Source organism: Clarias gariepinus, chromosome 20, assembly GCF_024256425.1.
Source record: "Clarias gariepinus isolate MV-2021 ecotype Netherlands chromosome 20, CGAR_prim_01v2, whole genome shotgun sequence".
NCBI lineage: Eukaryota > Metazoa > Chordata > Actinopteri > Siluriformes > Clariidae > Clarias > Clarias gariepinus.
Window position 1 is genome coordinate 18,295,910 of NC_071119.1, and position 16,079 is coordinate 18,311,988.

At 38.5% G+C, this 16,079-nt stretch overlaps 1 protein-coding gene across 3 annotated transcripts in view; it reads right to left on the bottom strand.

Annotated features, from left to right (window-relative positions):
* The window catches only part of LOC128508408 (phospholipid-transporting ATPase ABCA1), a 171,701-nt gene that overhangs the window by 31,738 nt on the left and 123,884 nt on the right, over window positions 1-16,079 (bottom strand). For all 3 annotated transcript variants that reach the window (XM_053479743.1, XM_053479742.1, XM_053479741.1), the window contains exons 33-39: window positions 14,283-14,377; window positions 12,488-12,593; window positions 11,264-11,338; window positions 10,632-10,798; window positions 5,401-5,578; window positions 4,704-4,819; window positions 2,949-3,093 (exon numbers count right to left, since the gene is read on the bottom strand). In XM_053479743.1, coding sequence (XP_053335718.1) covers window positions 2,949-3,093; window positions 4,704-4,819; window positions 5,401-5,578; window positions 10,632-10,798; window positions 11,264-11,338; window positions 12,488-12,593; window positions 14,283-14,377 — 882 coding nt within the window. The remainder of the gene's footprint in view (window positions 1-2,948; window positions 3,094-4,703; window positions 4,820-5,400; window positions 5,579-10,631; window positions 10,799-11,263; window positions 11,339-12,487; window positions 12,594-14,282; window positions 14,378-16,079) is intronic.

A 16,079-nucleotide genomic window follows, 5' to 3' on the forward strand; every position in this document is an offset into this window, starting at 1 on the left:
AGAATCCAAAAGACAAACTTTTTCTCATATTTTAATTTTCTTATCTTATCCTGAGCTACAAATCAGACTCTTAATAAGTAAAGGCTTATCAATCTTATTAAAGATTCCTAAAATTCAGAGAAACGAAGTTCAATATGAAGCACGCTCACTCCCACTGCCCTGATTCTCATTGGTGGTCAAGGCACTGCTTTGATTCTGAACTAATTAAACAATTAAGTGACACCCCTGCTGATCAAGTCACACCCACCTCTATATAAAATCTGACACATCGCACTGGTTTTACAGTGGGTACGGCTTTACCGTGAGCTCAGTCTGTAAAGGATCAAGGAGCGACCAGATACAGAAGTCAACTCTAACACTGTGACTAATGCCAGAAACATCAAATCCCATCTGCACTCCTCTCCCTCATCAGGCCAAGCGTGCAGAGGGGCATCAGACAGTGCCGCGCAACCCGGGCCACTTTCCTCAAACTCCTGTCGTAAACTCATAAATCATCTCGAGCGCGCAATTCTCCCAGGCGCTCAGGTGATCCATATTTCCTCTAGCACTCCACCTCTTCTTCTACACTCACACTTACACACATACACTGTCCACACTCCCACCGAGACGTCTTACCGCAGGGATTTGGAGAATATAAGGACTGAGGAGGGAAAATAAAAAACAAAGGTATCACGGTGGGAACATCACGCACATTGAATTTCCTGTGTGAAGTACACTTTCCCGTTAGCGGAGGTAGTGAAGGACATTTAACTATAGATCCAGTGATTTGTGTAGCTGTGTGAGTGTGTGCGCGCTGGCTTGTGTGATGGTACTTAGGCTTAGTTAAGCGGCATTCGGGGAGCGATTGTACATTCATTTTTTTCTATGAATAAAAAGAGTTATAAACAAGACATTATTTCGAATTAAATCTCAGTGATAAAGTTATGAAATTAATTAAATGTTCACAAAACATGAAATATCCAGGTTTATGTCATGCTTGCCATATTAACCTAATCAACTTTAATTTGACCTAAAATTATAATTTTATCTTTTAGCAATACTACAAAGTATAAGTAACATTATACTTATAAAAATGCATAATGCATAATTCCTTTTCCCCACTGATAAGAACGGAAAATGAGAAAATGGATATATAAATCGGAAAGTAGCCAGGTGATTTGAAGTCTCCGGTATTACCCGAGGCCACTGGAAGCTCAGCCTCTTCCCGGGGCTTGTCTCTTGCCTCAGCTCAATTTTCTGCCTAATATTTGCACTGACATGACCAATGACCCATTTCAGTCATAGTAAAAGGTGAAAAGTTTTAAGTTTATGAATATGACCTGAAATATGAATTATCAATGAATAGTGCGTTCAGACTTGGATAGAGTTTACATTGGTTATTTTTCAATTATTTATTACTGATGTCATCAAAAACTTTAAAAGAGTTTGAGGCTATGGACGAAAGAGGAAAAAATGAGCACTGTATTTACTGTAGGCAATTGTTAGGGGGGAAAATCAATGGAAACTATGACATCATCATCTTTTGAATGAAAGTCTGAATATATCGGATTAATATAAATTTAATATTCTCAAGCTTTTTTCAATATAGTCAGACCTTTATTCAATATATCCACCTACAGCATCTATATTCGTCTATATGAAATATTGGGATATATTGTATTGTACCAACTGTACAAGTGTATGATAGGGCACCTTTAATGTACTGTACAACCCTAAAAAAAGATTTTTATTATTAAATAAGCAAATAAATAGAAATGCTTAAAATTTTTTATGTAACATTAACTTTTTTTTTTAGGCACTTAGATTGTATTGGAGTTTAAACAAGAAAAATTTGATTTCCTCCTATTGTGACCTCATATAAGAAGAGCTCATTATATGAGAGCAGTACCTTATTTACATCAATTGAAATAAACTTTTTTGAGGTTTGAAAAATTTATAATCGCAGTTTGTGTGTGTGTGGGGGGGGGGCTGAGACTGATGCCAACGTTTTAACGAATTGGTAAAATATGAGACCTTTAAAGTTGGTAACTGAGAGAAAAAACTTCAAAGGTAGGAGGTACTAGCAATAGAAGCTACCTCCAAATTATAATCTTGCTCCTGACCCACTTAGAACCTTAAAACGTACTCTATTTTAAAGTGGCAAATGAGAAATTATGCTAATGTAATTACTTAACCATGACATGTTCTTTCATACGTATGTCCTTACACACACACAGAAACTGGTGTGGGGGGGATGAGCTTGTCTCACAGGACTTAGTAGGACATGCAGAACTGGGGCAGACACTGGCTTTGCACATATCGAGGCTGACACACACGTATACATGCATACACACACACACACTCTCTCTCACACTCACTCTCTTATCAACAGTGCACAACATCAGTATCACTGAGCACATGAACATGCCTGATAGCTTTAACAGAAGGCAGAGGGAATTAGGCATCCAAACATTCAAAGAGCTGCCTTAATGAGCGCTTTTCCTGCCATCATTCTTCTCTTCCACTTTTTTCATTCCTCAGAGAGAAAATGCAAATGAACACTCAATAGAAGAGAATCAATAAAGCGCGAGGAGCCTTCCCTAATCTTTATCTTCAGCCATAAAGGCCAGAGAGGAAGGAGTGTGTGGAGGGACCGAAAAACCTAAAGGAAAATATTTAAGAAGGAAAGGCTGAAAAAGCAACAGATTTAGCATTCAATCATCAACGGTCAGGAGGAACAGGAGTAACGCCAGGTGTGGTTTCTGCACTTGTAGCTCATCCTCCTTGAGATTTGATCTTTTCTGAGATGTTTTTCTGGTCCTCATAGTTGTTCAGAGCTCTTCTTTAAGCCTGTCCATTCCCAACATACCTCTTTTATTAACAAGATAATTCCTGCCTTAGATCTCACTTTATTTGCCTTTTCCAAAGCACTTTCTTTTTGTTTGTGTTTTTATATGTTTGCATCTCACCGGATCATCGAGCAGCTCCAGGATGAAGGTCGCGATGCTGCCGTTGATGCCGATAAAGAGGTTGATGGAAGTGAGGACCACATACGCTGTGCTTGGGACGCTGAACACGAACGAGGCCGGGTACATCATCGGGGTGATTGCCCACCTATGACACATGAAGACGTATCAAGAAGTATGAGCACACACCCTTAACAAGATCATGATCATTCAGCCGTGTGGAACATGCAATCAGACAAGGAAACATTAATATAAATCAGTTTTAACATTACAAATCACCTATGAAGCAACAACAACAACAATAATAATAACAATAATAATAATACAAGCAAATAACTTCTGTGTTATTTTTATGAGGAGTATAAAAGTGTGCTCAGCTCAGAACTCGTTATCTCTACAATGCTTTTCTTTGTTTTAATAATAACACTATGGTGTAGATGAGACATTCTATACTATATATATATATTTATACAGTATATATAGACATTCTAGATATAAATATTACAATTTAGAAATGAAAGAATAACATGTAATAATACACAAACATTATGTGCACCCTATGCTGCTTTAAAATTGTCATAATGTTGGCAAATGTTTGCTTCCGAGTTGAAGGTTTTTTTGGTTTTAAAATAAAGAAGAAGTAAAATCATTAAAGTTAACAACAATTATTTAAAGAAAATTGTTTAATAGTACATAAATTTGAAGTATCAGGAAAAAAAATAGTATGATGTTTATTATTATACAGTAGTATAATATTAATAATGATTGTGTAGCAATATATTAAGTATTTAAATATTTATACAATATTTTTTGGTTTAAAAAATTATTCTAAATACCAAAAATATTATATGTTCATTTATGATGGTAAACTAAACATAAAAAAGAAAATCGTCAACTATGTTACCTGTCAACTATGTAAAATACATACATACATATTATATATATATATATATATATATATATATATATATATATATATATATATATATATATATATATTAAAAAAATATTATTTTTATTTTTTTGCTTTGTAACTAGCAGATATGTTAGGACTTTACTAACTTGAACCACAATTGTATGTGCCTTTTTTTTTACTTATGTGAAAAAAATTATCATTTATCAAAAAAAAATTCTGAAAAATTAAAAACATTTTGACAGACATTTTTATCCCAAATTAAACTTATTAGGTTTATGCTTATTTCAGTATGGCATATTGTTGTTGTTATTTTGCCTGCTCTCATTAAGGGTCGCCGCAGCAGATTATCCAATCTACAGTAGTTTTAACATTGGATTCCCTTCCTTATGCAGCCATCATACAGTATATTTATCCAGCCTTGAGACTGGAACTGAAGTGCCCTGCAACCCCAGTGACTGGGTGTGGGGCATTGTTTGGGACATGAACCTGAACCTCCCATATGGCACGTGAGAAGTCCACCACTGAGCCACCAATGCCCCTATGGTATGTAAATAGCCAAAGATACATGATAAAATACAATGGGTAAATACAATATTTCTTTTAGGAATGTAAAAGAATACATTATTTGCAATAGACGAAAGTAAGTAAGTCAGATGAAAAGAAAAAGAATATTATAACAGAAATCAGTATCTACACATTATCATACAGTATCCTTACTAACTACATGGTAAGGGTTAAGGTGGTATAAATTAGAATACTGTAAGACTGACTACTGTACATTTATTAGAATACTCATGTGATATTGATATACTCATGTGATTGATCATGTCTGCGTCACTCACCCATACAGCACCAACAGCAGGACGAGTGCAGGAAGGTTCTGAGGTGACACGTATGCTTTTTGTTGGAAGGAGAGGAAGATGATGATCACGATGATACATGGGACGATGTAATTACACTAGAAAAAAACAAATCAGGAGAGGACAGGCATTTGGATCATGAGACGTTTATTTAAAAATCCACGTGATATCAAACATTCATCCATTATTCAGAGAAGGACGAGGACCGACGGTACACTTTGAAAAAATGGTAACGGTCGTCTCAGTGCGATGAATGTGAAGCCTGGTGAATAGGATTCGGAGCTGAATCGATGTGCTTTTAATTAGCCGTCTCAGTGCTTCTCCTCAATTTTCCCCGAGCACGCAAAGGCCTCTCACATGGACAAGGGGTTAATGGGATGTAATTCATAACTGAAAAAGGCATTGGGTCAGAGAACAGACCACAGCGATTGAGAGTATGGATTAGTGCTTGGCTAAAGAATACAATAAGATGCACGCGGTGATCCTAGATCTGTTCCAGATTAAGGTGTCGCAATAGTATCAAGCAAAACATTGTTTTCCTAAAGTCCTATCCAGAACTTTATGCCTGGCTACACAAATACACACAGATGTAGTCCTACAAAGGGCTTTCTGTACCCAAGTGTCACTAATAATTAATATACAGTATGATGTGTCATGTACTGTACATGTGGGTGTGTACCATGTCCCAGGTGAAATTGGCCACCCAGTATGCAGTAGGATTGACTCCACTGACGAACTGCAGGTGTTTAGCTTTGCTCACACGCTCTTGAATAAGGAAGAGGACAAAGCTGGCGGGGATAAAGGACATGGCGAAGATCACACAGATCGCCACCACCACGTCTGTAGAGCTTGACATCCTGCATCGGAAAAAAACACAATTGATATACACACACACACACACACACACTTTCATATACCGCAGTGCTGTAGTAATAATAATAATAATGATAATGATAATAATAATAATAATAATAATAACAACAACAATAATAAATGAGTTAATAATAATAATAATAATAATAATAAATGAGTGAATAATAATAATAATAATAATAATAATAATAATAATAAATGAGTGAATAATAATAATAATAATAATAATAATAATAATAATAATAATAAATGAGTGAATAATAATAATAATAACAATAATAACAATAATAAATGAGTTAATAATAATAACAATAATAATAATAACAATAATAAATGAGTTAATAATAATAATAATAATGATAATAATAATAATAATAATAATAATAATAATAATAATAAATGAGTGAATAATAATAATAATAATAATAATAATAATAATAATAATAACAATAATAAATGAGTTAATAATAATAACAATAATAATAATAATAATAATAATAATAATAATAATAATAATAATAACAATAATAAATGAGTTAATAATAATAATAATAATAATAATAATAACAACACACATTATAATTGCTGTTCTTTTTTATTTCATTTATTCTTTTTTTTTTTTTAGAGTAGATTCAGCATGAACATCAAAGACAGAAAGTTCTAAACAATTCCGAATGCAACCTTGATCTCCAGCCTAACATCCTGACCCTTGCTGATCTCCGACCCTGCGCCTGACACTTTGTTTTTGAGATAAGTCAAAGTGCGAAGGGTTGGGCGTGCCCCATGTCTGCCCCACATCTGCAATTCCTCCCACTTCCCATATAGTTTCATCCATCATAAAGACGTAATAAATGAATGAATGAATAAATAAATAAATAAATAAATAACTGAAATCGACCAGACTTTTGATCGAGATTGTGTTAGTTTTAGGTTGACTTGAGATTTGCCACACTGCTCTGATACGCGTACTGTAAGAGATCACATCTCTAAATATCTAGCTTGCAAAGTGCATGGTAATGATCCGATGTGCCGAATCAATCATGTAACCTGAACATAGGCGTAACACTGTACTTTTACATACAGCTTTCCCAAAGGCAACCTATGTATGATATGTAGAATGTTTTAGGATGTAGGTAAATAATATTCTATATTGCATATGTACCAATTCATCAGCTGTGGCATTTACCTTGTTCACTGGCATCAGCCTTTCTGCAAATAAGATGACATTCACTGATGCAGTGGACAATAATGCGAGGACTAGATCAACAGAACAATAGTCTGCCAAGATGCCGTTTAAGGAAAGATGCAATATGTGGTGCTATAAAAGCTCCCATAACAGATACCAATAACATTTATATGTGTCAGAAAATCCTGGCTTTGTGTGAGTATTTTGCTCTCTCTGAGAAATATCAGATACTATATATAGTAATAAAAATGTTTCTTAAAACCCTTTTATATTTATTTACATTTAATAAATATAAACATTAAACATTTTTGTTGTGCAATATAAGTACTGAAAATTTCCTCCTTTTTTTTCTTACATGTCGTTTTTATAACTTTTAATCATTTAAAATGTGAAAAGTACTGTGCAAAAGTCTTAATCTACCATACATGTCTTCCATAAATATTGTGCTTTTAATAAGAGCCAGATAAATGTTTTACACAATGTTTTACATGTTATATCATTTCCTTTATACCTTAAAGATATGGGAACAAATGATTTATTTTGACACATCGCACAATTGCCTAAATATGCATTTCAAAAGTGGTGGTTTATGTACAATAACAACCTCAGCAGCAACCTCATTTCCCCTCTCGTCTGTTCCAACCACTCAGCATTCAGCTGGTATACTAATCACCCCGCCCAACCATTTCTTATCATCATATTTCACCTCCAGGGTCCGGGTTCGATTCTCTGTGTGCATGGAGTTTGCATGTTCTCTCCGTGCTTGGTGGGTTTCCTCCGGTTTCCTCCCACAGCCCAAAGACATGTAGGTTAGGTTGATTTTCGTTCCCAAATTGCCCGTAGTGTGTGTGTGAGTGAGTGTATGTGTGTATGTGTGTGTGCCCTGCGATGGATTGGCACCCTGTCCAGGGTGTACCCTGCCTCGTGCCCTATCCATCCTGGGATAGACTCCAGGTCCTCGCGACCCTAAATACAGGATAAAGCGGTATACTTATAGGCTTTCGGTCTTGTAACTGAAATGAAGCTGAGAAATCGGGCCAGGGGTAGCTCAGTGTATAAGGCATTGGACTACAGTTTCGGAAGATCCCAGGTTCAAACCCCACAACCACCAAGTAACCACTGTTGGGCCCTTGAGCAAGGCCCTTAACCCTCAACTGCTCAGATGTGTAATGGGATGAAAATGTAAGTCGCTCTGGATAAGAGCGTCTGCTAAATGCCTAAATGTAAATACTTTACGTTGAGACTGTTTACGATCCCAAGTCTACAAAAACTTCAGCGGATGATCTCACCAGGATCCTGTAAACTTATAATCTCCTGCTAAGATGATCATTCAGCTCAACATCCTTTCAGGTTTAAGTATACAGAATATACCAGAGTATGTACTGTATTTATATATTATCTCTGGTCCCTCTCAAGATTGCTTCCTTACCACTGGCGCATCTCGTTTGCTTGATCTAAATCTATATCCGGATTTTTGCCAAGCTTCTTCATGACAAGCGTGAAAAGTGATACTGAACTGACATACCAAATATCAAATTAACACCTAACTCAGTAGATATACTCCTCAATCCGTGTGAATGCAATTTTGGACTCTTTCTCCTCACGAGAGCTTCATGAATATGGAAACATCTCTCAGATGCAGAGAAAATAAGCTGCGGCCTGACTTCCTCTGCTTTCACACTCCTACTGCCAGGAGTCTGATAGATCTTCGCCTCTACAGTATGTCTTTCTTTCAGACTCAAATCTTGCCTTCCCTCCATCAGACTTACAAACATGTCTGCTTTTAATAATCGTATTCGTGGCATATTTCTATTATTCCTAATAAATCCTGCATCTAAGACCTCCATACAGTACAAAGAAATGTTGCATTTTCTTAAAAGGTCCAGGCTGTGATCTATTTGATCGCTGTAAAAAAAATAATAATTATTCACACCTCCGCATGTAGATGAAGGAGGTCAATGTGTTGCTCACTGGTGCTGTTTTATTCATCATTAATAGATTTATGGGGGGAGTGTTACCCGAACTCTCATTAGGTAAAAGGATAAGATACGGCCTGTTACCCTTAACCAGAGAACCGTGCATGTGTGTGTGGTGTGTGTAGTGTGTGTGGTGTATGCCCTGTGGGTGTGCAATGCTTCAGTACTCTGTCTTTGTCTCCGACACTGACCCCTGATTCCTAATGATCCATCTTCATTCACCACATAGCGGCATCAACACACCCTCGCAAGGTGGGTGCAATTAAGCATGAAAGCATGCACACACACACACATGCGAACACACACTTCCTAGAGGGGTATAACTATATTAAATAAGCTCCCTGTACTAATGCGGAACGGCATTTATCATAAAAACCTGGACGCAATCAGGCCACAAGACTGTGTTATGCTTTAATACACTTTAATACGCTCTACAGCTAGACGTCATTATTTAGGCACCATTGAGGTAACCTTGAACATCAGACAAAGAACAAGCAGCATTATCAAACTAATAACTAGTGTGGAACATCGGACCCACCCACATGTACACACACACACACACACACACACACACAAAATACTCATAATGCAGCATGCTATACTCTAGAGCATCTGTTGGCCTGGACGCTCATAAATAATCGCAGAAGAGCTGTTGATCGGCTGAACACTCATAAATCAGTCATAGTCAGGGATTCCTGACTCGATAAATATTCCCGCTGCAGAGAATCAGGGGATCAGGATTGTGTAAACACGTTTTGTGGAAGATATACGAGTGGGAGAAAACCTGCTAATTTGGTGATAATCACAGCTTCTCACCGGAAAACTTCTAATTGGTTGAAAACTCAGAGCAATATACTGTATGAGATTTAAAGATTAGTCTGCCTGGTCTGTCAGAATGACATACGAGATCCCTGACTATCTATGCAGTCACAGACAGCCATACACCACTGAAAGACTAATATACAGTAGGTACATTCAAATTGGCTGAGCGCAGCATTTGGATGAGAGCTTTTGATTGGTTGAATACTCACAACATGGCTGTTGTGGTTCTGGTCACAGTCACGGATCATGATGACCTCCCTAGTCATTCGACCACTCTTCCTGGTAGGGCTCAATTAAATTCCGACATTTGAGCACAAGCTTTAAAATATTAACTGTCTGGGGTTTTTAACTGTATCTGGGGTCATTGGAACTGTCTAGCTGATGATATGGGGCTATGCTGAAGAACTTCACAGGGTCCTTCTTCCTCATTATTCCATCCATTGCAATGCATGTACTGTAAAGCATTGCAAAGCTGAAGCTTTAACCCCAAGAACACCGAACCAACTAGCATGGGGTTGTTTATTGGACGGCACTCTTTCAGTCCATGGTAATGTAAAACCCACGTTGTTCCCGCAGCTTCCAGTTCATGACAGCCCACTTCCTTGGGGATCCATAGTTTGCTGCTGACCATCTGAACCAATTTCCACTCAGCTGAGGGTGGCAGCTTGGGTCTTATTCCAGACCTTGTAAAAGTGGCTCCACCTTCCAATACCTTGTATTTACATCGTCCTCTCTCTCAGATCTGTACTGAGCTCCTTGGAATTTCTCCACTGTAACTAAACCTTCTCATATTTAAGAGGTTGCACAATCATCTGATCTATCAAAAAAGAACATTGGAGGTCCAATTTTTTCCATAACATTCTTATCAACATCAGTGACGGCAACTCTAGATCCAAATCCCTGATTGAATGATCACTCACAGTGTGATATGAGTGAGCCTGACTAAGCCATAATTGAGAAATATTAGAGAGCTGCTTATTGGCTGAACAGTAAAATAGATTACAGTTGCATACCAATATACAGTATGTAAGCCCGGATTGGCTGAATACTCACAATGTGGCGGTGAGCTGTTGTTTGGTGAGATTGAGAGGATGGTTAAAGGCTGAGATGCCGTACAGTTTGGGTTGTACTCCGGGAGGAAGATAACCCCTGAGGATGGCGTTATTGGCCACATTCAGGAAGGACACCACCGCATGCCATCCCTGGTTATAGAACCACACCTAATACACAGAAGCACACGTACACAAGGTGGAAACAGTGAGACAAATCAATAGTGATTAATATTCCAAGCTTCTTTACTCATCATTAAGACTAAATTGCCCATAATGCTCTCAGTGTTTCTCTCATTATCTGCAGTCACTATGGAAGACGAGAAAAAGAAACAAGCATCTAATTGACCAGACAAACTGAGGGATGGAGGGGGAGAAGAACACAGCCCCCACTGGCATTACAGCTCTAATTAGTGCTGCTCTGTCTGCTCTGCACAACCTCCCACTATGCTCTAATGCTACATCACACACCCACGGTGAGCATATGTGTCTCTCTGTGCTGGATGCTCAACCCTCTTCGGAACATATTACAATCTCCGGAAAGGAACGTGCTACCTTTGCAATGAGTAACGCTGTTAACCCTGAGAAGGCTAAAGCAAAAGAAAGAAAAAAAAAAAAAAAGATGATGTTTCTTACTTTTACATTGTCTTTTGTTCCCAGATCCAACAGTAAGATCTCCAAGTCCTGGAAGAACTTCTCAGTCATATTGTTCTGGGGAGAGAGAGAGAGACAGACACCGGGAGAGGTTAATATCATTAGTTCTCTGAACACACACGCGCACACACACATACAGAGCTCCATGTGATTTAAATGCTAATACTCTAGGAACACTGGGAGCTTTCTGAGGTGCATGAACATGAGCTGGTGCAGTGTGTGACTGGACATCACAAATCAGTCAGGTCTAAATGCTCGTACTTTTACACGCCTATGAATAATACATAACTCATAAACATATTCAGTGACCTCTGGCTGAAAAGCCGCAAGACACACTGGCTGTCTCAAACTGGAGATTCGATTAGTGTCAAAATGCATTTATCTCTAATATATGCCACCCAACGATCGCAGATTATAAAGCAAAAAAATAAATAAAAAAATGAAAGTGCTGAATGCTATTGGGGGACTTTCTGAAGTATTGCTATGCATTTTGCTTTGGTAGCAGTGCTCTTCAGAAGGAAGGAAGGAAGAGGATATACAGTATGGACGGAGGTATTTGGCGAAATCTAAGGTGACATTATATATAAATACAGTACATCTACTTCAATATGGTGTTTGTCCCCCTTTTTGTAGCTATAACAGCTTCCATTCTTCTTGGAAGGTTGTCCACAGGATTTTGGAGTGTTCCTGTGGGAATCTGTGCCTATTCATTCTGTAGAGCATTTATGAGGTCAGGAACTGATGTTGGACGAGTCTCGCTCGCAATCCATTTCAGCTTATCCCAAAGGTGCTCGATGGGTTGAGGTCAGGGAACTCATCAACCGAACTGAACTTATCAAACTGTGTCTTTATAGTCCTTTCTTTGTGGACCGAGGCACAGTCATGTTGGAGTGGAAATGGGCATGCCACAAAGTCCCAGATGTCTTGGTATGCTGAAGCACCAAGATTGCCCTTCACTCGGGATAAGGCGTTTGATTGAAACAACTGGATTCAATAATTAACAGGGTTGGCCAAACACTTTTGTCCATACTGTATGTATATTTGCATAAGAGAGCTTAAAAAAGTCACTGATTACAAAAAGACTAAATATTTAGCTGGACATTTTCACTATTAACAATACCAACATCGGTTACCAAAATTCTTTACAGGAGAAACAAGTTCTAAGCGTTGTCTGATGTTATTGTTAAGTATGCTACTGTACCATACCTGCGAGGAGTTGAAGAATGCCTTAAGGTCTGAAATAAGTGCACTGATCTCAGATTCGTTGAGTTTGACTTGAGAGTTTATAGCTCCAACTGAGATCCCTCCATACCTAAAAAGAGATTATTTTAATAGGCTAAAATTTTGAAGAACTAGGTTTCTCATTTGGCATCTAGTATGATGCCAAATTTGGTATAAGGTGATGTTTGGTCCACTCATTCTCAAATTGGTTCACCTACTGTACAAACCCATATTTTTCTTAAATCTGTTAATATTTGCAAAATGCACATGTGATCTATTAGTTATTATTTTGCAATATGGAATATGAAGTATAGGTTTGTCTATACAAACAACAGGTTTCAACAGATTCTGGGGTTAGCATTTGCAGCAAGGTGATAAAAATGGAGATGCATTAAAATGTAGCTTATGGGTGGAGACTTGATGAGATGGTGCCTGAGTGAGGTGGGGCTGAGACAGGCCTATGTGGATGGAATAAAGACTGGGCAGAAATAAGGGCTTGGGATGATGAGCTGGAGATCAAGATGGGGATTATCAGGATGAAGCACAGACAGTGATGGACTCTATCACTTGAGATATTATTGGAAATTTGCCTTGTTAAGATGGTTCGTGAACAAAAATGAGTTTTGTGAGGATGTAGAATAAGGGGTGGTTAAGGGGAGTTGCCGGCATTGTGTTTTTTGCATCCCAGGTCCTGTGCATGGCGGGCAGTAGTGTACTTTCAAGGATTTGTTCGGTGATTTGATTTGCATTGGCCTTTCTGTGGCATTAGACTAGGGCTGGCCTTTTCCCTCTGAAAGCATGGATGAGCCTTGGGTGCCCATGATCAAGTCATCGGTTAACTGGTATATAATTGATAATCAATGTTAATGTGTTAATGTTATGTAGTGTTAACGTTATGGCTGATCATGGCATGTGTTCACTGAGCCACAACAGCATTAGCGATGTTTGGATATTGATGTCAGACAAGGAGGCCTGGTGTACTGATCCAATTCAACCCAAATTTGTTCAGTGGGTTGAGGGTAGCGCTTTGTGGATGCTAGTAGCATTTTTCCACATGACCCTGTTTAAAGGCTCTGCTTTGTGCATCTTGTGCTTTGTACTATCATTCACACAATAGTGTCAATGTGATTAGTTCTGTTGTTTGTCACCTCCGGAGTTGGGGTTTGAGTTTTGCCTCTGTTCTTTGTATTTGTGGAATTTACATGTTCTTCCCATGCTTATGTGTTTGAATGTAGCGTTTTTGGCCAAATTTCCCGCAGGGTGTGATTTGGCTTGTGAGCTTGTTTACTTGTGCCCTGCCATGGGTGCGCACCTCATCCAAGGTGTACCACATCTTGTGCCCTAAATTCCCTGGGTATGCTCCAGGCCCCTTTTGGTCCTACACAAGATACTGTAAGTGGTACAGTATATTGCAGATAATGAATGGATGTCTGAAAACAATAATTGAAACATTATTTTAACAATTCTGTGCTACCGTCTTTGGGGAAAGACTCCAAAATAGCTATAATATTCTGATGTCCAAATACTTTTGGCCAATATACTAGGACTAGGATAGGGTAGCCACAGGAATAGACTGTGTGGGCATGGGTTAAGGAGAGAGATATGATCTGGGGGAATGCAATGGCTTAGAGATGGGGTTTTGGTTTATGTGAGCAGGAATGAGGAGTGGGAAAAGCAAGGCCTACAGGCATGAGTGGGTTAAGGATGCATTTTATTTTGTGTTATACTGTAAATGTTGGGAGGCTCGGTGATCGGATGAGGTGTTATATCATGCTAATACCGTATTTTTCCAGACTTTGCATAGTTCTTGAGCAGGAAGTCAGTCATATTTCGACCCGTGAGGTCCTGCAGGGTATCTGTGGTGTTCTGCGTTCTCTATGGGGAGAGACAAGTAACCAAAATGAGAAAAAGAGACATTTTTAACTGTCACATGCTGATTCTATATTGAAGCCCACCCCTTCTGCTCTGCACGTGAAGACAAATACGAGACGAGTGCAATCCCAGACAGACAAAGTGCAGCAGAGATGTTAAACCCAGGAGACGACACATACATTGTCTCATCATTTAATTGCTAATTTGCACAGAGGGTGATGGAAAGAGGGTCATAATTGGCAATTAACAGATCAGTAAGAGGCTCATCACCCCTTCTTACTGTGCACATGCAGACACAGTGTCGCTCGGTAAGCGGCTTAAAACTTTACTTTGTTGACTCAGTTGTCCTTCGAGTTGATTAATAAGATTCATATATGCATATGAGCAAGAGGTGTTGATTGGCTCTGTGTTGTTATAATTAAGAGCATCCGTGCCTCTTTGTGTTCATATAAATCACGGCCGCTATTGTGCCACACTCTGCACACACTGTCACCCTGGAGCAATGATAATAGTGTGAGATTAGGAAATCGGTACTGATTCTCGGCGAACCGACATGCTGGAAAATAGTTATTGCCCCTGCGTTTCAATCTGCTCTCAATTCACTCATTATGCTGCAATATTAATTCTCTGCCAGGCCATCCAGACTCGCATGCAGTCTGTGTTTGGTGCATGCTTTGACGAGATTTATACCAGTGCTCCAGACTTGTATGTCATAGCTGGAAGCTTGCAAACTTCACAATCATTTTGAATCGTTTATTGATGATTCATGCAAACACAGACACATTCTGTACTGTACATGCAGCAATTGATCATTTCAGGGTGGATGAATTGATATTTTGTCAGTATTGCCACAGACGGTACGATTTAATTAACACACCTGAGCAGCATGCATTCTTTCCCTTCCGTCTCATATTCCTATGATGCCTTATTTAGCTGTCTACATTTATGCATTCATTAAACTTTAGTATGTGCTTTATACCAGTCACTTTTCAAGGTGGATCCAGAGTCTATAGTGTGAACACTGCACATGAAATCAGGAGTCACCAATTCACCAACTTGTATGTTTTTGGGAGGTGGAAATTGCAAGAACATGCAAAACTTAGGAGTTAACATTTTTTTAAATATTTGCACTTTATGTTAGCTCAATTAACTGACATTTTGTTTCAAAGAGTTCAGATAGTTTATTTCACCGCAAAAAAATATGGTGACTTGTACAATGCACTGAATTCCGAATTGCATTCTTCAAGTGAGCAGCTCAGGTTCCTTCACAGGTCCTCCTTTTGTCTGTATGGGTTTCCTTCATGTTCTTTGATTTCTTCCCACCTCCCAATTAGGTGAAGGTAAACTAGGGTCCCTAAACTGCCCCTAGGTGTAAAGGAGTGTGTGTAAGTGTTTTTGTGTGTATTCTTGGCCAGTGTTCCTTAAGGTGTTTTCAAATTAGGCACAATTAATTCATATCGTGCTCAACAATGATTACTTCTCCTCCCCACACCCAGTGTTCACAATTTTTTTTTTTCAACATTCTCGCGCACGCTTGTGATACAGCACCTGTTTGGTCTGTGAGCCGCCATTATACTCAAAAGAAGAAGAGAACAAGACGTTAACTTTCTCTTTCCGCTGCTCATGGCAAGAGGTTGCCACGGCGAACCATCATACAGTCCCCACATACGGTCATACGGTCCCCACATACAAGCTTGTCACAGGT